Genomic DNA, 23,845 nt, shown 5'->3' with positions numbered 1-23,845 from the left:
TTAGTTAAATCATGCTGCCACTCAACATTCCACGATGTTTACTGTTGTTTTCGAATTTCATTCCACAATTCCTTTGGCTTACAATAAGGATCAAAATGCTGCGGGCTTAGAAGGAGAGCCAGTGGGAGGAGGCTTGTATGGCGGATAATCGCTATGATAGGCTAGATACTCCAAATGGTCTGTTTTTGCGCCGTAGACTCGACACAAATCAAATTCTGGTTTTATTACATGGCATTCTGCTATTTGCTTGGATTTTTACTGTTATTTTGGAATCATTTTACATTCCAGAAAAAAATCCAAACTTGTGGTACTGGTTACTGTTGTGCACCATTTCCGCCCCATTCATCATTTTGCTTCACTGGGAAACTGCTGGCAAAATCTACAACTTAAATGAAAACAGACATTGATAAACAGAAGCTTATAAGCCCTATAATATATGGTCAAAGGAAAACAAATGTTCTGAAAGACATAGTCAAGATTTTCTAATTCCTGTAATGTACAAGCTTAAAAATGTCATGATTGAAGTTGCAAAGTTTCAGTCGTGTTGCATTCCCCTGTCTTAGTGTTGCTAAAAAAGACTTTGCTTCTCTTTGGCAACTTATCATTGCTTACTGAGAATCTAAACAAAGCTGAGTACATCACAAGTAACAACAAATTGCATTTATATAACATACTTAACTGAGTAAAACATCGCAACATGCTTCATAGGAGCATTATCAGATAACAAATTGACACAAGAACATGACAAAAAGTTGGTTAAAGTTATAAGTTTTTAAGGAGCATCTTAGAGGAGGAGGAGAGAGATTGACATCTGAGCAATTTAGGGAGGGAATTCCAGAGTTTAGGGCCCAGGCAGCTGTAGGCATGGCTTTCAATGCGATGTGATGAGGTAGAAGACATCATTGGAGGACATGACAAGCTCTGGAAATAAAAATAGTGAACGAAAATGTAAACAGCTTTGCACACAATCATTTTGAGAAGGGAGTGGTATAATCCAGTAATGATGTACTCAAGTCTTGTCAAACCCAGATCTGCCGATTTATAATCCTTTGCAACCTTTGTGCATAACAGGAGCCCATTGTACATGTGATAAAGGATGTGCTACACCAACAGGCAATTAAAATTGCAGGGTAAAAGGTTTTTGTCTGCTTCTTTCAGGAATGATCAAATAAGCAGGAGGAGGTAGTATTTGCAAGACTGCAGTAACAAGCACTTTCCCAACAAGTTAATGAGCCAACAATGGCTGCATGGTGGCAAAATGAGTTATTCAATCACTATTCAAAGGTAGCCATTTTAGTGAAGAATTGTTTCGCTGATCCCAAGAAGACAAATAACCAAAAGAGCTGATTCCATTCTGCTAATTAATACTGGGCCAAAAAATTTGTAACCTTAATAGAAAATAGAGTTAAAGAATCTTATTTTCTCTGGGAAATGTATTCACTTTCATAAAACTGAATGACCCCCCCATCTTACCCTGATGTGAGTACAAATACTTGTGGTTGAAAGAATTTAAGTGTAGTGAATGGGTTTTTAATCAATGAGTGTTTTTCTTCAATGGTGAATTCATTAATAGACAATTAGCACTTTATTTTATTTCTTCTCAGCACGGATTCTGAGGTCTGCCAGGGTGGATACTGGATGAGCTGGCATGGTGGATGTAAGGGCAAAGGGTGGTAGGTGGAGGCAAGGGTTAGCATGAACAGGCACTAAGTTATCATAGGGGCTATAAGGTGTCATAGGAGTGTTGGTAGAGGGGCATAGCTTGGCTTTGCAGATATGAGAAGCCATGGGGTGGGTGGGCTGCAAACGTTAGCATGAGGAGTGAGTGGATGTGAGGGCTAGAGGCTGTTTGTTATGTTATTGTTTCTTTTTGAAGCTAGGACAAAGTGCTAGATCACGGAGGCCAGCTGAGGCCACTCTGTACCCAGCAGCCCCTTTGTTGCCCTTGAAATGTTTCTGGGGCAGTGGTAACAACTCCTGTTCCAGTCCATTTGTCAAGATTTTCTAATTCCTGTAATGTACAAGCTTAAAAATGTCATGATTGAAGTTGCAAAGTTTCAGTCGTGTTGCATTCCCCTGTCTTAGTGTTGCTAAAAAAGACTGAATTATAGCTGAAAGGTCTTGGACAACAAACTTTTCCCATTGCGCCTCAGAGGTGCCTGTCCCAAGCTTTAATGTGTCCCTCATCATGTAGTTCTGTACCTTTGAATGTGCCAGTCTGCAACACTTAGTCCAAGACAACTCTTTGTACTTAAGCCAAGCAAGGTTTGAGCAGAAAAAACAGCATCTTTCCGGTTGACTGTCCTCCAGCAACAATTCTCTCGGTGTGTGCGTCCCTGGGAATAGCCTATGGAGCATATGCATCACAGAGCTTCTCAGGATGAACCTCAACAAAGAAACACCATCTTTCTCCAGACCTTCTTTGCAAAATCAAATCACAGGCAGCAAATAATGGTCTCTTTCCCATCACAACCTTGTTGAGGGCATTGTGTGAAGGACGAGACTCCGGGACTTGTAGGAAGTATCTGACGGGGAGGGCCTTTCTCAACACCAGACAAACTAGGCCTTGATGCTTCTTTGAAAGATTTGGCGGAGGCATTCCGTCAAATGACTTTGAAAGTATGCTCAGGAGACTGGATGTTAGGACCCACCATCTTCTTTTCCCACAGGGCATCGAGGAGGTTACCTGCAGATCACTGCCTGCTGGACTTGTGGTCAGAGGTGTTTTTCTGTGTGAACTTTTCAAAGTGTTATAAGACCCCCGATGTTGAGAAGTCCAGAACCGGGGGTTACAGCCTAAGAATAAGGGGTAAGCCATTCAGGACAGAGATGAGGAAGAACCTCTTCTCTTGAACTTGTGGAATTCTCTACCACAGAAAGCTGTTAGGGCCAGTTCGTTGGATATATTCAAGAGGGAGCTGGACGTGGCCCTTGCGGCTAAAGGAAACAAGGGATATGGAGAGAAAGCGGGAGTGGGATACTGGATTTGCATGATCAGCCATGATCATATTGAATGGTGGTTCAGGCCTGAAGTGCCGACTGGCCTACTCCTACATCTATTTTCTATGTTTCTATGTAAGTGAAATGCCATAGTCCAACCACTTTGAGCATTTGACAGTAGCATCACCAGACTCATCATTTGTAACACTGAGGACAGGTAGAACCTCAGCATCTAGTGACACTTATGTTTGTTTCTTGACAATATACCACAGTTTGATGCAGCTGCACCCAAAAGGTGGCCATCAGAATGTGGGTGATGGTGGGATCATTTTTCATGCTTTCTCTAGGGAATTGTGCATAATGTCTCTGCTAACATTTGTTATGTGCTGATAAAGCAGAAGATGGCTTAGGTGATCACCACAGCTCAAAAGTGAGGAATGGACCAGACCTGCACCAAGTACAGCAACAGCAAGAGTGCTTCACACCTGATGACCAGGTTCGTACCCAGAATGGAAAGATTTCCACATGCTCACTTTTTGTTTAACCATAGCTATTCACTGCATCCAGTTTCTTTGTTTTAAATTCATTTATGGGATGGGAGCATCGTTGGCTAGGCCAGTATTTATTGCTCATCCCTAGTTACTCTTTGGAAGGTGGTGGTGAACGTCCTTCTTGAACTACTGCAGTCCCTGTGATGTAGGTGTTAGGAAAATAAAGATAAGGGATTTATACTTCTATTAGTAAACATTAGAAATAATGTATAGTATTAGTTTTAAGTGGGTTTAATGTAATGTTTCCGTGCCTGGAAGTATAAAACCTATATCTAGATTCATGCTGGACAAAGGTGTTTGTATGTGTGGGGTTTGGTAAACTTCTAACTGCATTTCTGTTGTGCTTAGAGAGGGCTGAAGCGTGAAGAATAAATAAAAGACATAAGCACATGGAGGTTATAAGCAACTGGAGATCATTGTGAGGATAAAAAGAGCTTTTAAGTTTTAGCTTAATTTGTTGGCAGTTGGAGACAGGACCTTGGAGAGTGAATATCACTCAACTCTGCCAGAAGAAAGGTTGGACAGGATGGTAGCTGCAAAGAGGCAGTCTTCCTAAAGTACAAGTTACAGTCCAGCTAACCAGGGAATTGGGTCAGAAAGAGTGTTTAAGATGACTGGAATTAAGTGAACAGAGACCAAGGTATTGTTCAGAAGAATTCAAGGAGACTAAACAAAGTGGTCTAGGTTAAAGAGACAATCACAGAAATAAGATTCAAAGTGGCACGGCAGACTTCACAGGGAGATAATAATAATAATGAGAACAATCTTTTATGGTCACAAGTATGAAGTTACTGTGAAAAGCCCCTAATGTTTGATGTAATTTTAATACAGCCTGGGAATCGAGAGTTAAAGCAATTGTGAGCATTTTGCACAGCAGTCAAGACAAAGAAGGCCTAAAGGGGTTGGTATAAAATCCTGGACTGGATTCACTGTTAAAAGTGGAACAGAAACCTTATTTAAAATAGTCATTTGGTGAGACCTGGACTGGCTTTCATTATGTAAACCACAAAGGGAAAGCATTATTACGAGAGAAGATTTTAAAGCATGTTTCTGGGAATTTGGAAACTCTCACTGTGAGGAGAAATCCACAGACACCAACTTGGGTTCAGAGCAGAGTGCGTGTATTTGACCACAATCATCTTGTGCGCTTAAAAGGGACTTTTTGTGTTAATGAGACCATTGTAGGTTAAGATGTACTTTGTAATCCATGGTAATCTTTAAATCTCTGTGAATTAAAGATAAGGGGGGGGGGGAATAAAGGAGTATTGTATTATAATACATACAATTTTTTCACCTATATTAAATGTTTTTCCTTGTCGTTAAAACTCATCAGCAGTTCTGTGACTCTGTTATCCACTTTATTAAAAGTAAAATATCTTTTCAGCCAGAATTCATTCTAGGATTGTCCCACCTAGTTAAAACATCAACTGGGATTGTATAAAAGGTACACCTTCAGTGCTTGCCTTGCAGCACCTTCAAGCAGTTTGACCTGATAATGAGGGGGTTAAAAGATAAGGCAGTCCTGTTCCCAAACTACATGACTTCACTGTTGCAGTGATTTACCTTGGCTCCTGAGGTCATTCTGAACTGGCCTTAGATGCTCATTAGCTTGTACACAGACAGCAGATCGGAGCAGAAAATGGGGACGTGATCTATATACAAAGACGCTTTGACCTGTGTGCCTCCACTGCCTGGGATTGTCACTCCTCTTATGTCTCAGTCCTTCCTGATGGATTCAACAAAAGGCTCTATGAAACACATCACATCCAGAATTAATTGTAAAGGTTTCAGATACCCACCCATCGATTGAAACTGTGCTACTGATGTTTGTGGAGTGCACCTGCATCCAATTGTGGATTCCCCAAACCCCACTTTGGAGAGCACATCCGTCATATAGGTGTGTGATATAAAGGCATTCTCCTGATCCTAGCTGATGAGGCAGGTGTCCATACCCCTCTCCCACACATAAGCAATTATATTACTGAGTAATGCCAGGCTATGAGAAATCTTTCTGTGGGGTACTGCGCAGATCTGGTCAGGGTGGGATCGGCAACTCCAGTTGTCTCTGGGCAGGCAGGATCAACGGGTCTTGTCTATGGGATGGAGGGCGATGACAACGCGCTGTGAGATCAGCTCTGATGCTCCTCATCGTTTGACAAAGTCGGATTCCTGCCTTCATGATCACATTGCACTGTCTGCCCGGGTGATCCCTGCATGTGTGATGGCCATTTAATCTCACAGGTCCATATATCCTTTAGGAACGGTGGGTATGGAGGTGGTAAGCAGTGCTGTGTAAGCTGTCCTGCAAGGCAGCCTCACACTTTTGACCTTGTTCCCTGCAGCCTCTGAGGATCCAATTGTCCTGGGGGCCCTGCCCTGTGCCATCATCCAACACCCATACCACCAACCTCCCACACCTCTTCCACTCAGCATATCTTCTACACCCAACCTAACCCGTCCGTCACACCCTTCAGACAGAGGATTGAGGCAGGTCTGAATGTTGGTGAAAAGGTGTTTAATATAATGTATTGAATTCTGATTGCCACATTACCAGAAGGATGTGGAGGCTTTGGAGAGGGTATAGAGGATGTGTACCAGGATGTTGCCTGGTTTGGAGGGTTAGCAATGTGAAGAGGCTAAATAGACTCGGCCGTTTTCATTAGAAAGACGGAGGTTGAGGGGTGACCTGATAGAGGTCTACAAGTTTATGAGGAGCATGGATAGAGTGGATGGGCAGGCACTCTTTCCCACGGTGGAGGGGTCAGTCACCAGGTGGCATAGGTTTAAGGTCCATGGGGCAAAGTTTAGAGCCAGGTTTTTAGGCAGACCGTGGTGAGTGCCTGGAACACGTTGCCAGGGAAGGTTGTGGAAGCATTTACATTAACAGCGTTCAAAAGGCATCTTGACAAATACATGGATAGGATGGGTATAGACGGAAATGGCACAAGGAACTGCTGAGGGTTTTGGCAAAGGTTGGTATCATGACCAGTACAGGCTTGGAGGGCCGGAAGGCCTATTCCTGTGCTGTATTGTCCTAATGTTATAATGACTATATATATATATTATTGTGAGCTGACCTCCTACCTCTAACCTATGTGCTGCACCCATGCCAGCTTAATTGGGGTCTAACTTCCTCATTTTACGTGGCCTACCATTCCTTCTAGGTGTGACCCCAGACGGCACATCAGATATGGAGGCGGCTTACTATGTATCTCGCCCCCTGACCCGAGGTGTCTTTGGTGGCCGTCCTCTCAAGGGCCTGGACCTGGATGGGCCACCCTGCTCTGCCCACTGTCCATGAGATGTGCCAGGGTCAAGTGGGAGAGTGGGGATTCAAAGGCCTGAGGTGTTTCAGCACCTCTACCACGGGAGGCACCGGCACGGACTCCATCACTTCCTCCTTCCTCGGAGTGATCGATGGTCCCCGGGCTACTGCATGGGATGGAGGTGAGCCTGGAGTGATCTCTGGAGACTCCACTGTCACCTGGCACTGCTGGTCCTGGAGGCCCGCTCTCGTCACAACCAGGGTCTCAATGCCCTCAGCCATAGAGCACAGAAACTGGGCCATGTCACTCAGCAAGTGAGTCATGTTCCTCTGTGCCTGGCCTAGGTCAGTCAGCACCTGGCCAATAATCTCAACACACTCAGCCATGACCCTTTGTGACTGTGCCAAGCTCTGGGGCACCACAGCAATGTCCACGTGGGCCCGGTATATGTCTGCCTATGACTGGGCTCCCCTGTCCTGAGCCTCAGCAATCAACGGCACAGATTGCCTCAAGCCTTGGCCGTCTTGACTAAGGCTTCCACCGCAGTTGCCACCCGTTTAGCTTTCGCCTTGGTACCACGCATTGTCGGTACTGACTCCAGTGTGTGAAAGCAGTTTGACTCTTCCAACTACAGCTGTAGGCACTGGAAAGTTGCTGACAACCTCTCCTGTAGATCCTGGCTCTGTGCCTGCATCTCCACAAGTGATAGGATAATTCTAGAAGTGCAAGACTTGTCCGCATTACAGCCGATTCCTGGGATTGGGCAGCCTGTAATTGTCCGATCCCTCGGGAGTTACTTCCATCTGATGTTCTGCAGGAAGTATGACATGTGCAACAGAAAGTGACCCAGAAGCCTCACCACTAAAATGCCCAACCGAGGTGATAGTATCTGCGTTGATGGAGGGTGAAGGTAAAAGCAATGATGAGAAAATGGCGTACTCCCCAGACTGGTCCTCCAGGGTATGCTGGGATTGTGTCTGGGGGCGAGATACCCCAACTGAGCCGGTGTGGACTGTTAATGATCCTGCAAGACAAAAGATAAGACACATGGTGAGATTGTGGGCTGGTTTAGCACAGGGCTAAAGAGCTGGCTTTTAAAGCAGACCAAGGCAGGCCAACAGCACGGTTCAATTCCCGTACAAGCCTCCTGACCAGGCGCCAGAATGTGGCGACTAGGGGCTTTTCACAGTAACTTCATTTGAAGCCTACTTGTGACAATAAGTGATTTTCATTTCATTTTCATCTTGGGAAAGAAGGGTAACGCACTTGCTATAAGGACATAATTTTACATTAGGGTCTCACTTGGTTGTCGCATGCTGACATCTGACTCGGAGATGGTCCTTTACTGAACCTGCCATCGCCTTCTGGTTGGTGGGGGTGAGAGCCTGGAGGTCCAGGATATCCCTCCAGTCGTCTCCCACCCCCATTAGTTATGGGCCGCCTTTTCCCAGGAGACACATAAAGGACATGGTGAGATGCATGGATGTAAGTTGCATGGGAGATCTGTAGTTGGTGGCGTGTGTGTGGAAGGCACCTGGCCAGAGGGGGCAATAAAGGCATTGGGGTTTGGTGCAGGGTGAGAAGTAAGGGAGATGCAGACAAGTCGGTTTTGATTGGCCTCTAGAGTGGTGGGGGATGATACGAAGAGTGAGGAATGGAAGTGATGCCAGAGGAACAGAAGTGGTGATTCACATTAGCTGCCCTAAAGAGGTTGTTCATCTTCTTTCGACACTGTGTGCCAGTCCACCTGGTGAGGCTCACAGCGCTGACCACCTCGGCCACCTCCACCCAGGCCCGGTTAACGTTGGCAGGGGGTAGCCTCCTGCCCACCCTGGGGAACAGGAGACTGGATTCTCCGCCGGCGGGATGCTCCGTTTTGCCGGCAGCCCTGGGGTTTCCCGACAGCGTGGGGCAGCCTCACAATGGGAAACCCAATTGACTGGCTGGTGTAATGGAGCATCCCGCCGGCAGGGTGAAACAGAAATGTGGCGCGGCGGAGCAGAGAATCCAGGGTGTCCCATCTCTCCTCCACTGCATCCAACACTCGATTAAGCTCCATGTTCGCAAATCAGGGGGTGGGGGGGGGGGGCTGTTCTTCTCTGGGCCATCTTCTTGTCTGGAATGAGAGTGCGTGGGAGTGGAGTGCTTATAAGCAGCTCCAGCTTGTTAAGCTCTCCAGTGCGAATTGCAGCCCCTTTGGCCCCTTGTTCCGCACTGTAACTAATCACTGTTTGTCGATGTACCATTTGTCAATGTCCTCTGTTGATTATTTTTTTTGTATACGATGTACGTTCCCTCCGCCGCAGAAAAATACTTTTCACTGTATTTCGGTACATGTGCTGCCCCATTAGCATGTCCTGAATTGCTCCAGAAATAGCACCTCCAACAGGAATGGGAACGTGAACTGCATGCAATTCAGTAAAGGCATCAACTCTGTATCTCCCAAATGGAGAATTTCAGCCACAGTCTATTGGCCAGGTATGAACAATGACAATGAAGCCATTACCAAGATGTATGAGGTATGTCAAGAGCATATGCCAGGTCAGCACAAAGAACCAATGATTCTACATTAGATTCCTGCCCATAATTGCAACCAACCTTTTTCATGCCCATGGCACTGACTTCATCGCCATCATTGACTACTTTACCAAGTTCCCCATTATTCAACATAATTGCATCATATGTTAAGCACAACTGTCGTGCACACTCCAAGTGCTATTTTTATTTGGTGTGTCTAGAGAGATTATTACGGATAACCATCCACAAATTTATTGGTAAGTAATTTCAGGATATATGTATGAGGAATGGAATATTAATCACACTGCTTCCTCACCTCATTACCCTAGATCTAACAGCCTAGCTGAACGAATAATTTGAACGGTGTAATCCCCAATTTCCAAATGTAGACAGATCAAGCAGATTTACACGTTGCAATGTTACACCTTTGAGTGCAACTATTCCATCACCAGCAGAGCCCATGTTTGTCAGCACACCAATTTACCTATTCTAATCCATTCTACTCTCAGAAACTAGAGAGCAACTTTTAAAACTACAAGGCAAGATGACCAATGTACAGAATAAAAATACAGCAACGGAATTGTCAGATTTACAGTTGCACCAACAAGTTCACATCCAGGATCCCACAGAAGGTACATAGCAACCAAAGAATGTGTTCAGAACCAAAAGGTCTTAAGAAGTCATTACGCATAAAGGCACAGCAGTGAAACATAACCAAGGACAAATCAGATCCATTCCAGATCCTGAATACCATGAAATTCTATTGCATCCGGGATGAGATCCATAACACAACCATGAACAATATACAAGAATGACATTCCCACAGATCCAATAAGTAATTGAATCAACTGGATGTGTAAGTACCTCTATGTTTTAGAGACTCACATAATGGTAACTAAACAAACATATATTGTAATCAGTTAAACTTCATTGGAAGGGAGGAAAATACTGTTAAAAAGGGAAATTTTATAAAATACCTTTACAGGATTGCAGCCTGCCATCATTTTAAGGAAGACGTGTCAAGTGATCCAGTCTCAGTTTCACCTCCGCCTGGAGCAGAATACAAACACACAGCTCTGCAGTTCTGATGTCTTGAAGTTTTTTTTTTATTAATTTGCTGGATGTGGGTGTTGCTGGCTAGGTCAGCATTTATTTCCCATCATTAATTGCCCTGGAGAAGCTGGTGGTGAGTTGTCTTCTTGAACTGCTGCAGTCCATGTGATGTAGGTACCCCATAATGGGAGTTCCAGGATTTTGACCCAACAACAATGCAGGAACGGTAATATATTTCCCAAGTCTGGATGGTGAGGGACTTGGGGGGAAACTTCCAGGCAGTGATGTTCCAATGTATCTGATGACCTTGTGCTTCTAGTTGGTAATGATTATGAGTTTGGAGGGTGCTATCTAAAGAGCCTTGGTGAGTTTCTACAGTGCATCTTGTAAATGGTGCTCATGGCTGCTCCTGTGCCATGGTGTTGGAGGTAGTAAATGTTTGTGGAAGGGGTGCCAATCAAGCAGGCTGCTTTTTCCTGGATGGTGTCAAGCTTTTGTGTGTTGGAGATGCACTCACCCAGACCAGTGGAGAGTATTCCATCATAGTCCTGACTATGTAGATGGTGAACAGGCATGGGGAATCAGGCTGCAGGAGTCCTCGCCTCTGATATTTATTGTTATAGTATTTATTGCAATCAATTCCAACCCCATAGACACGGAGTCTCAACATAAGCGAATCAACTAATAATTTGTGTATTTTTCTGAGATCTTTGACCCTTGACCTCTCCAATGAGTTACAGGCACCAATTTGTAATTAAAACGTTTAAAAACTGTTTATTTATAACAAGAAAAAAGATTAATATATAATGGTAAGAATGAAACAATGGTCTGCTAATCTAACTATACCCCAAACCCCATAACACCCTCCACCTAGACACACACACAAGACAGACACACGGTGGGGGGTGAGATTAAGGAAAGGATTAAAAACATGGATTCAAAGGCGTGAGATAGGTTTTTGCTGTCGAGACAGCGGTCTTTGTAGCCAGCTATATTCTAATGGTGGTCTTCAACTAGAATCTGCCAGCTGTAGAATGCTCTCTATTAAGTCACTTTTACGATTAACAGTCGGGGTCTTCACCCAGAATTTCCCTCCTGAGGTTGGCTGAGTCCTGACAGGCCTCCAACACATTGGCCGGGATTCTCCGACCCTGCGCCCGGTTGGAGAATCCACGGGGGGAACGCGGGAATCGTGCCCCGCCACCCCGACGCCGGCTTACCAATTCTACGACGCCAATTCTCGGGCACCCGTGGGATCGCCGCCACGCCGGTCGGGGGCCGTTGAAAACGACCCCCCGGGGATTCTCCAGGTCCCGACGGTCCAAGTAGCCGCCAAGTTCGGCCGAGTCCCGCCGACGTGGGTTACTCAGATCCCACACGGCGCTGCAAGCGCCAAGAAACACCCAGCCAAATGTGCCCAAAACAGGATTTGATATCATTAAGACACATGACCGACCCCACCCTTTGACCATCCCTCCATCTTTGCCTATCAGTGAAAGCTCAGAAAATAATTTGATTTCTCTGTTATCCCACTGTATGAGCACTGACCAATTGGCAGATCATAAGATGAAGTGTCAGTAAAGTGCTAAATCAAATGATTAAAGTGGCGGTTGGAAATCTGGGGACTGATTATCACCCCTAGATCAGATGCGCAGAGGAGAGAATTCCCAGCTCTGTAAACTCAACCTTCAAAATGGCCACCAAGTGGTCTCATTTTCAGTTAGATGGGGGTGTGAGCTGGAAACAGGCAGGGCTGTAATAAGTCCACGGAGGCAGAAGTCCCTTCACCACTTCCCTTTTATTAACAAAACCAACAGCAGTGCAACCATGTCCATTCAGCCTGCTGTCTGCACCGGGAGTGCAGAGGATATACAAAGAAGAGGATTCCTGATTGGGCCACTAAGCAGGGAACTCGTATTCCAATTGACCAATCTCAAAAGTCATTGCAGGCAGACAAGTATCAAAGGGATGAGGTGTTGGAAGTTGGTGCCATCAACGGTCGTCCAACTTGGGCGCATATATAAAGTGCCCCAATGGAGTTGTTGCTCCAAGTGTAACTTACTGAATGCAAGGGCAGCACGGCGCAGTGGCTGGCACTGCTGCCTCACGGCGCCGAGGTCCCAGGTTCGATCCCGGCTCTGGATCAGTGTCCGCGTGGAGTTTGTACATTCTCCCATGTTTGCGTAGGTTTCACCCCCACAACCCAAAGATTTGCAGGGTAGGTGGATTGGCCACCCTAAATTGTCCCTTAATTGGACAAAATGAATTGGGTACTCTAAATTTCTTTTAAAAACTTAGAGTGCAGCACACCAGCGCCTTGTAAGAGAGTGAGTTGTCAGGTGAATGTCAAAACTGTAAATGTTGTCCAACTGTTAGATTCTCCTATAATGGATGGCCACCATGGGCTTTTCCTATGGGCGAATTATCATTGATACTTCCTAACCAAAAAATGCTGAACTGAGAGTCATGGAAATGTTGTTTGCCACCACTACTTGATATAGAGAATATGCATTTATTTAAGAAGCTGGCCAGGCTCAGTAGATGAATGAACAACACTGTCATGCTCATTAGCCCATCCACTTGTCCGACTGCCACTCTTCTCATGACACTGACCTCGTCCCTCACAACTGCACAGTGTCATGGTACAACAGTCTGAAATAAGACAGACAGTAGGGCTGTCAGTTGTCACTGAGCACAGTCTGTCATCTTGGAGTTACAGTCGTAGCACAGTACCAAGCAAATGTGCGGAGCCCTTCTCTCAACCACACCATTAAGAGTTTTCATAGATGAGATTATGTAATGGTTACTGCATGTAAATTGCAAGTGAATTGTAGCAGTATATTCTCAGGGGTTCATGAGCTTTCTCAACACATTTTCATTAATTAATTCATTCATTTTCTTTCTAGAACCTGGTAGCAGAGGTACAAAGGAGTAAAGACATCATCTACCACCTATTATGACCAACAAGGCATGGGTTCAGATCGTGTCAACGGTGAGCACCACCAGAGACCATCAGAGATTATGGATCCAGCGCCGCAAAAGAATCAGTAATCTGTTGTGCTCTGGCAAGGCTGAGTAGGTTGGCTCCCATCTGCATGCTGCAGATAAAATATATGATCTGCACATACAAGCCTCAATGCTGAAGCAGAGGAATGCGTAAGCAGCTTATATAACTACACACAAAACAGATGTGAATAGGCAGGATGATGCACAGACTTCCAGCATCCTCACTATTTTGCTTTCTTTTATCCTGCCAATTTCATTCTATTAACCAAAACAATTTAGTTTAAAGTCTTTTCTACAGCCTTAGTCATACAACATAACAAGAAACTGATCCCAGTGCAGTTCAGATCCCTCTTTTCCCAATTCTGATGCTAGTGCCCACAAATTGAAACCCATTTCTCCCACATCAATCTTTGAGCATACATTCAACTCTCTGATATTATTTAGCCTATGCCAATTTGCACGTGGCGCAGGTAATAATCCAGAGATCATCACCTTTGTGTTTCTGCTTATACTCCCTGAAAGGAACCTCTTTCTTAGTCCTACCTATGTCATTGGTACCCACGTGCATCATGCCAACTGGACCTTCCTCGCACTGCAAGTTTCTCTCCAGCCCAGAGATGATATCCTTAAATCTGGCACCGCACAGGCAACACAGCCTTCTGGACTCACATTCTTAGCTGCAAAGAACAGCAAGTACTCCTCTAATTATACTGTCCCCTACTACAATTACATTCCTTTTTATTCCCACAACTTGGATGGCTCCCTGAACTATCAGTCACTCTACTTTACCTCATGTAGCCCTTGCTCTCATCCACATAAACTGCAAGAACCTCGGATACGTTGGGCAATTGCAGCAGCTGGGGCTCCTCTAATGCTACCTTCTCGGCCCACATAACCGCCTCACTCACTGTCACACCCTCCTGTCCCGGACCACAGAACAAAATCAGAAATACCTAGCCTTCAGGGTGTGACTGTTTCCTGGAGTTCCTCGAGCAGCAGGCACTGCAGATATGGTTGCCATGGGTCACACTGGTGCTCACCAGCTTCCGTGCAATAGAATGAATAGGTGGACAGAGGAAATGGTAACATGATTTGGGGACAGGGATGTAAATGTGATTAAGCCTAGTTACTCATTTTCACAGTTAATATTAACGTAGATTGGTTGGGCCAAATGTTTGTATGTTGTGTATATATCAGCGTTTCTCCAAATATATGCCTTATTCACCGTTCATGGCACATGCCTATTAAGAAGAATCAAGAAGATGCATCTTCCTTCTGAACATCTGTCAAAAGAAAATATTACTCCACTTTTAAATTATTTCCTTTTTTTTATTACATTCTTCTTTTAATGGCTTGAATACCAAATAGGAAGCTACTCCTATGGTCAAGTCCATTTACTGATTTTCAGTATAGTTTCAAACTCACAAAGATATCTGAATTCAGCTGCATTCTCTAAATGCCATTGATTTTTAATAATTGAGAAGTGCTTTTAAGCAAATTCATGTCCTAAAATGTGAGCAGATGACAAATACATTAGTTAGGATTGATGCCAGCATCTGTTACATTCCTCTAATTGAACATTTGGATTAAATGGATTGTGATTGATTTTTTTTTACCATTAGAAAATGGACCATAACATTCTGTGATGGATTTGATTGCTCCAAGAGTCAAAGAGATATGTACAGCATAGTATAATTAATCACCGTCTCCTCCCAGCCTTACCAGTGCTTTGTGATAGCTTTCTCTTTCAGTGAAAAGGGTGGGGGAATAGAATGCTGACTTTGTCACAGCTGCACACAGCAGCACTCCACAGTCTGCTCACTCCTGGCCATCACATGCATGCCGGATGCAAGAATTGGCTAACATCATTAGCTGAAGGTCATCAACCTCAATGGGAGTCAAGGTTGGGGTTTAAACTTGTGTTTGAATGAGATGCGGATACCAGCTGCTACCTCTGACACCACATTTTCTTAATATATTATAAGCAGGAAATTACTTTCCACAATATTTACTGTGACATCATAAATGGGCAGACACCTCTGTGAAAATTATCAGAGAGGTGAATTTGATAGAAATGTGTTTAGCGTTCATTGAATCATATCGTCAAACGCAAGTTTTAAAGCTCCATTCCATTCGCCCACCTTGCTTCACCCACCATTTCTGAACGTGGGCACATATACTACCTACACTTTTCCAGCTGTTAGTGATCATTAAATCCTGGATAGCGCATGTCTGAATTGCTGGTATGTCCTGCTGGCAGGCAAGGACTCACACCAATAGCATGGACCGATAATATCACTACTACAATGTACATCTGTTACAAATGTGTACATTTCAAAGAAATGTTGAATTTTGATTAACTTAAATCAATAAATCAAAGCCAGGCTGTTAACCACAAAATGCTGCAAGTCAAAGCCTACTGCTTGAATACTTTGAATTAATTATTCTGAACACTGATTTCTCTGGAGGAGTTATTTCCATTGCATGCAGCTCCTTCAGTTTGTTTTCATGCTTTTTCTCATCTGAAGTTTTTTGGTTGTTCCATTGATTCTTATTTGTGAACAGGAAAAAATTCTTCCGGCAATCAATTGAAAACAAAAAACAAATGCATTTAAATGTAATAATGTTTGTAAGCCAGCCTCAAAGTGTTACATTTTTTCATGATTAATTTTAATAGGCCTGTTTTCCTGGTGTTTATGGCACTGGATAATAGAATGTTCTTTCTGCACTGGATCTGCAATAGGTGATTTTCCATTCTCAACACATTCAAAACAAGTGCTTCGAGTTAGTGCTGAGATTGCTGAATTAGCTCTGTATCAGGGGAATACAATGATCTCAGAACGGTGACGTTCATGACTGACGACCCCCATTAACCACTAGTAGAAGGTGACCTTCGTAGCAAATCTGCATTTGAATTCTGCTAACAATTATCAGTAGCTTTCTGAAAGTACTGACTACCTTTATGGTACAGTTTCATGGACCTCAGAGACTCTCCTCGTACCTCAATCAATTGACCATTCTTCATGAGTGAGGTCACATAATGAGCGCCAACTCATTATTTGTCTGGCAGGGGCATCACAGCTGAGCCTGATCCAATCTTTACCTGATGGCCATTCATGGCTTAGGAGAAAAAAACTGTCTGATTTTTTTTCCTCCTCATAATGAAGTCTTCTAAGGTCAAAATATTGGTGTGTTTGTAAGTGCAAAATGTGCTGTTGCTAACTAATTACACCAGTGAATAGACATGAAAGCCCATTAAGTTCAGCATCAATGTTCCTTCTATTTTGTTTTTGGTTGTGTGTGACTATTCATTTAGCTGTAGGGGCCATTTAAATCTTTTTGCAAGGTAACCTAAAGAGGCCGATTTGGGCTCATCTGCACAGGAATTTCAGGACTGCTGTGCTGCCGTACAGCTTAGAGGGATCCTTGTTCAGAGTAATAGCCTTAATGTAAATCAGCATTATATTTAGCATAAGCTGCACTAAAAATGCACCCATCAAAAGCCAAGTATAGTTTTAGCTTAACTTTATACTGGACAAAATTTAATGCACAAAAAAAAAGAGTCCTGTTTTGGAAGCATATAGTGGGGTGTTTCACGGCGCCTGCTGTGCCGAAAATGATCCTTCTATCAAACAGGACTTTTCTTTAAATTAAGGGGCAATTTAGCCTGGCCAATCCACCTACCCTACACATTTTTGGATTGTTTGGGGTGATGCCCACCCAGACAAGGGGAGAATGTGCAGAATTCCATATGGACAGTGACCCAGGGCCAAGATCGAACCCGGATCCGTGGCGCTGTGAGGCAGCAATACGAACTAATGTGCCACCATGCCACCCTGGGACTTTTTTGGAGGGTCTTGGTGAGGAATGCTCCACTGAGGCTGCACTTACTTAATTTACTGCACTGACAAACTGAGCTGTCCTGTTGCTTCCTGATCTTTCGATCCTCCTTGGACTCCACATCACACCCAACGAGTCCCAACGCCCCAATATACCTGTTAGGGGGCCCTCAAGCCCTCCCTCACCTCAGAAGGACAGGACCCAATCCCTGGCATGGGCAACCTGGTACCTGGGCACCTCGGTATTGCCATCCTGGCATGCTGGCAGTGCTCTTGTCAGCCTGGCAGTGCCAGTCAGGAACCCTGGCACTGCCTGGTGGTGCATCAATTAGCATTGCTGCCAAGGTGCCCAGGTGGAAGGAGTGCCAGGGTACTACCCCAGACCACCCGGGGCCTCTAATAGCCAAGAAGACCCCCCCAGGTGTCGTTATGCCTTGTCCACATTTGTGTGTGGAGCTGTGCTAAACGCCACGATGGCGAGGTCTCCCAGGCACGGGCATTCGTTCCCAGGCCTCAGGAGACTCGGGCGCTCACAGTATGTTCACCTGGGTCTCATTAGATCTCACGAGGCATTCCGAGCGTCACAAATCTTGAGAGACTTAACTGCCTTGTCGTGTCATGATGTTGGCCATTCGATCGCGCCCAGTGTGTTGTCAATTGCAGGGTTATCCAACCAATAGATGACCGAAACCATTCTCTGCCATAGTGTGTTCATTATTTAAAATTGCCTCCATTCAGGCTGAACCAGAGTGCAATACTCTGGGATTGCAATATACGAACTTGGAATTTCTTGGAATCTTTTTGGCTTTGAAGTGACATTGCTCCATTTTCTTGGAGAAAAATTGCATAAGTGACTAAAGCAAATTTTATGCCGAAACATTGGTCCACACAAATGTTTGTGTTCAGTTGCACTGTTCCGAGTTACATTTGCCAAAATCCTACTCAGCTGATTAGCATAGCTCTACTTTCATGTCAAAGACCAGAGAACTCAAGAATCCTGCATGTGCTCCTCTTCGATATGGGCATAAACTTCTAACCCAAGCTTTAGGCACAGCAATCTATCAGGAAATACTTCTGAATTTCTCCATAAACAGACATTTTCTGATCTATTGTTGGGGTCACTGTATGATAGGGAATGAGCTATAAATGGGTAAAGGAAATAAAGTGGTCTTACAAGATGGAGTTCTTGCTCTCAAATCCCCCCCCCCCCCCCCCCCCCCCCCCCCCTCAATAATCCGAGTGGACATTTTTCATGAGGCAGAAGTTCAGCCATGATCTTGTTGAATTGCAGAGTAAGCTTGAAGGGTCAAATAGCCTACTCCAGTTCTTCTTGCTCATGTCTTTACATTCACATTTGAAAAATAAGGGGATAAAATTCATACCTGGGAGGGTGCAAAATGGGCTTAATTGAAAAGAAAAATTGAGCGTAGTGCTTAATTTATGCCCCCGCCAAACTGGAATTTTATACTCCTCCCCACCTCCACTGAGTCTCTCCAACCTTAAGTGCAACTCAGCTGTGAGGACAACACAACAAAGCTCAACTCTGTGCTCACCTTGGACGGGATACTCCAGTCCCCCAGCCACGTGCCGTTTGCTGGCGGCAGAATTCTATCCTCAAGCCGCTTGTAAATGAGATTTTCCATTGAAACCACCCCACACTGCCAGGAGAATTCCGGTCCTTATGTCACTTCCTTTTTGTTTATAAATTTAGAGTATCCAATTAACTTTTTCCAATTAAGGGCAATTTAGCGTGGCCAATCCACCTAACCTGCACATCTCCACATTTCTGGGTTGTGGGGGTGGGGGCGAAACCCGCGCAGACAGGGGGTATATCATTTCCTGATGCACTTTAAATCTGGGTGAAAATTCATCAGAAAAAGTATATTGAATGGCTTGCCAAAAAATCTTTTGAATTTCACACTCTCTTCTACTGAATTTACCATTTATCTATTTACATTTCTGTAATAATTCTTGCTGTGTTGCAGCAGGTGATTAGGGCTGGATTTTCACCCGCAAATCAGGTGCACCAAAATCAGGAGATTTTCCAGCTCGCTGCACCTACCTCAGGGAAAATTGTCTCGACTACTCCAGTGTGGCTGAGGGTAGGGTGGTATGCATTTTGGAGTAGTGCCCACCATCCCCAGGCACAGACTGGAGGCAGCCACAAGTCTGCAAAATGCCAAGGCGGGCTAGTTAAAACGTTCATTCCACTTATATGGAACTTCATCCCAGTTGTATTGTTAAATACTAGGCCCTCTAGCCCTCACGCCCCCTCATTCCCCAACCATTTGTCACACCCTACCCATTCCAACTCATGCCAACCCATGCCTCTCCGCTGATGTCCATGGCCTCTTATAGTCCTGTGCAAAATTTATGCAAACCCACCCACCTTTTCTCTTACACCCTCCATGTCAACTCATGCAGTATCCACCATGAGCAAACTTCAAGAGCCATGCTGACATAAAATAAAGTTCTAAGTATTACATACTTTACCATATAAAATGTACTAATTTATAAATACCTATTCAATATATCTAAATTCCCTCAAGTGCTTAATCCACCTCACAAACAAACATTTGTATTCATAATCCAACATCAAAGACAGCTAACATTTTAATAACCTCTTGGAGCTATCAACCAAACTGTGATCTTACATCTCTCCACTGTGATAATGACCAGTTCTGGATGCAGTCAAGCAGTAATAATGATATAATGAGAGCACTTAGAGTCAACAAATATCTATTGAAACTATAAGCACAGATTTATTTCAACTCTCAGAGACAAACTGGCTGTTTTTTTTTAATATAGCTTAAAGGGTTGACCATTTAAACCACTTGACAGTACCACAGACTTCGGGCAGGATTTAATGAGCAAAAAACAAAGCCCTGGTTTGGGCGCACACAGTGGGGTCTTTCTCGGCAACGGCAGCCCCAAAAACGTCCCCACTATCAAACAGGTGGGTGGTTTTCAGGCCTCGGTCGGGAACGCTCTGGGAAGGCCATACTTACCTCATTTCCTGCACGGATCTGTCAGTGCTGGAAGAGATCGAGATACCATTTTTAAATGCCGCCACAATCTCTCAACCCCCCTCGGACAACACACTGTGGCCTATGGTCTCCCCTCACTGCCTCAACATATGTTTTAGCTTTTATTGGTAGAGGAATTGAGTTTCAGAGCCATGAGGTCATGTTGCAGTTGTACAAAACTCTGGTGCACATTTGGAGTATTGCGTGCAGTTCTGGTTGCCGCATTATAGGAAGGATGTGGAAGCATTGGAAAGGGTACAGAGGAGATTTACAAGAATGTTGCCTGGTATGTAGGGAAGATCTTACAAGGAAAGGTTGAAGGACTTGAGGCTGTTTTCGTTAGAGAGAAGAAGGTTAAGAGGTGACTTAATTGAGGCATACAAGATGATCAGAGGATTAGATAGGGTGGACATTGAGAGCCTTGTTCCTCGGATGGTGATGTCCAGCACGAGGGGACATAGCTTTAAATTGAGGGGAGATAGATATAGACAGACATCAGAGGTAGATTCTTTACTCAGAGAGTAGTAAAGGCATGGAATGCCCTGCCTGCAACAGTAGTGGACTCGCCAACACTAAACGCATTCAAATGGTCATTGGATAGGCATATGGACGATAAGGGAATAGTGTAGATGGGCTTTAGAGTGGTTTTACAGGTCGGCGCAACATCGAGGGCTGAAGGGCCTGTACTGCGCTGTTATGTTCTATGTTCTATGTTTTATTGGGGTTCTTCGAGCCCCTCCCTCAGCCTACCTGTTAAGGGCAGGGCACCCCGAGACCCGATTCCTGGCACCGGGGCACCAGGATGGCACTGCCAGAGTGCATGGATAGCAGTGCCTGGGTGGCAGCGACAAGGTGCCTGACTGCCAGAGTGCCTTGCTGGCAGTGCCATGGTGCCCAGGTGGCAGTGCCATGGTGCCTGGGTGGCAGCAACAAGGTGCCCAGCTGACAGTGGGAGTGCCAGGGTACTACCCTAACCAGAGCCCAACCTTTGTGTGGACCAATGCTTTATGGTGCCATTGCAACGTCTCCCAAGTACAGACGTTCATTCCCAGGCCTTTTGGAAAATCGGGCGGCAACATATTTAAATGGGCCTAATGGTTTCCTGAAATATGTTAATCTCATTAGATCTCACGAGGTGTTCCAAGCGCTGCAAATCTCGTGAGATTTAAAGGCCTCGTCACGTCACCAAGTCAGATACGACAAGGCCACTAGATTCCACCCTTATCTGATCTTGACCAGTATTTACATCTACTCCTAAAAAGTCATAACTCAAACACAGCAGGATAATGCCCTCTCTCCAATAAAAATGGAGTCTGCTTGAACTTGGCAATGGTGCCGAACTCGTGTTTCCCCATTTGCGAGTCGCACCCTGCTCCCATTCCCTTACTGGACAAATAGATCTGTTGGAAATGTGTCAAATTTTCCAGATCAGTGTTCCCTGGGACATTTTTAGATAAGCCATGGAGTTTCCACGACACCGTGAAATTCTAGGCCTAAGATTTCTGCAGAAGTATTATTACTGGACTGAAATCTTACTCACACAGTAACAGAATAGACAGTCAGCTGCATTTTGTCCATTCATTGCGTTACAAATCCACAAAGCTAGTCAGATAGCAAAACCACTGCAATATCAACTAATATATAATTCAAAGAAAGTAAGCAATTGGCCTTCTCAATACTTTAAAGTGAAGTGTAAAATTAACTAAAAGACACTATTACTATATAGTACTATAATTATGTTGCTATTTTTTTTCCAAAGGAAGAACTTTAAGGGAAAAGCAAATTAAAGAGTACAAAGTTATTTTTGCTCATTGGCCACTCTATTTTATCTTTCTGAATATCTGTTATGATTTCATCTTCCTCCACCAATAGTCAACATGATGCATTGTTTTGTGATCTCTGGGGTGCAAGCAGGGCCATCAAAGTCAGTGAACAGCTCCTCCTTGAGTGCAGCTACATTCTTTTGAGAGGCCCTGAGGTGGAAGGCAAGCTGTCTAGACATTGATGTAAAACAGCATCATGTACCTCTGGAGTCTGAACATGTTTGAGAAAGCCTTCTTATAGGCACAATCTAATGTGGATGTGCATTAATGATATCACAACTGCAAAGGTGCTTTACAGGCCCTGGGTAACTAAGAAGACAAAGTTTAAAATATGCACTTGGGACTTCCTGAACATATTTTCAAGTGATTAGTGATGAATTTCCTTCGGACATTGAACCACTTCATATTCCGCAGCCGCTTTAATCGTGTAATTCGGGCTACCAACATCATTTAGCAACAGTTAAAAATATGCCCACAAGAAATTTCATCACATGTGGTTTCCTAAATTTCAGTCAGTTTTATTGAACTCATTTTAAAGTAACCTTGATTGAAATCATTATCACCCCTATCACTTGCATTAACTGACAGGTCAGCAATTCTGAAATCTTAAGGCAGCTACAGATAAAAAATTTCCAAAGGGACAGAAATTTCCAACTCTGATTATTGAGATTAAAGTCTGTCGTAACAAAATTGGTTTGTCGTCAGTGGGGCTGAGAATTAGAAGTGCACAGTAAGTCGCTCGGGGAAGAAAGAACAAATGAAACAGATTATGCTCGGTTTCTTCACCTGGAACAAATCAGTTTGTTGTAATTTTATGCTGCATTGAGTCCCACAAGTCCCCACGTGACGATTACAATGGCTGGGCTCTGCAGTGAAGCCAGAGAGACTTAACAGGATATTACATCCAGTCAGGAATCCTACAGATAGAACAATCTAGCAGTGAATGAAACAGACAGAGAGCACTGTTCTGATCCTGACAGGGTTACCAGCCACTGCAGCATGGATTTACGCTGACAACAGTAAAATCTCGCCTACCTGCAGTCTGGCATTCAGTCACAGACTCCTTCTCAGACATTGTAGTGAATCCAGTCAAAATCTGCAGTGTTTAAAATCTTTCAACCATTAGGCGAGCAGGATCTTTAGCTCACTGTGCAGCCTCTGCCATTGAGTAACTGCAATCTGACTGAATTGCAGCTTGTCTTTGAACTACTAAAACAAGCTGCTGCTTTCTCCCCCTCTCTCTTCAAATGTCTTCTGTACTGATGGATCAGTAAAGCCCCAATCTTTGACCCCCCACGCCCACTATGCTAAAAAGACTTTCCAGTTGAAATTAGCCCAAACATAGGGGAGGAAATGAGCTGCTTGCACTCTTACTCCGCATGCTTCTGCAGAGCTCCGCCTCCCTAATGCGCTCATACACAGTGTCAGCACCAGCAGGAAAGGGCTTCCCATGCTGCAGTCTGACAGGATGGACCACAGTGAGGGAAACAATTTACATCCCTCAGTAAATGTAGACGATAGACCAGATTAAATTGTAATCTTCTGGATTTCATTATTTAGCATTCTATTTATCAATCTTAATTCACTTACCCCTTGACATGTGTATGACAACAGTTTTAAGCATCAGATGATTTTAATTGCAGGAATATCTTGTCGCAAGACCTAGTTATAATGATTTAACTTTTTTTTTAAATTTCCAACTAAGAGGCAATTGAGCATGGCTAATCCACCTACCCTGTACATCTTTGGGTTGTTGGGGTGAGACCCAAGCAGAGAGGTGGAGAATGTGCAAACTCCACATGGACAGTGCCCCGGGGCCGGGAT

The 23,845-nt window shown here is 44.3% G+C and overlaps 1 protein-coding gene across 3 annotated transcripts in view; it reads right to left on the bottom strand.

Annotated features, from left to right (window-relative positions):
* The window catches only part of hspa12a (heat shock protein 12A), a 176,576-nt gene extending 153,136 nt beyond the window's left edge, over positions 1–23,440 (bottom strand). For all 3 annotated transcript variants that reach the window (XM_038821533.1, XM_038821535.1, XM_038821534.1), the window contains exon 1: positions 23,057–23,440. In XM_038821533.1, the coding sequence (XP_038677461.1) occupies positions 23,057–23,096 (40 nt within the window). In that variant the 5' untranslated portion in view covers positions 23,097–23,440. The remainder of the gene's footprint in view (positions 1–23,056) is intronic.
* Between the last annotated feature and the right edge of the window lie 405 nt (positions 23,441–23,845).

The sequence above is a fragment of the Scyliorhinus canicula genome, chromosome 16 (genome assembly GCF_902713615.1).
Source record: "Scyliorhinus canicula chromosome 16, sScyCan1.1, whole genome shotgun sequence".
Classification (NCBI taxonomy): domain Eukaryota; kingdom Metazoa; phylum Chordata; class Chondrichthyes; order Carcharhiniformes; family Scyliorhinidae; genus Scyliorhinus; species Scyliorhinus canicula.
This window is presented reverse-complemented; position numbering and strand designations above follow the sequence as displayed.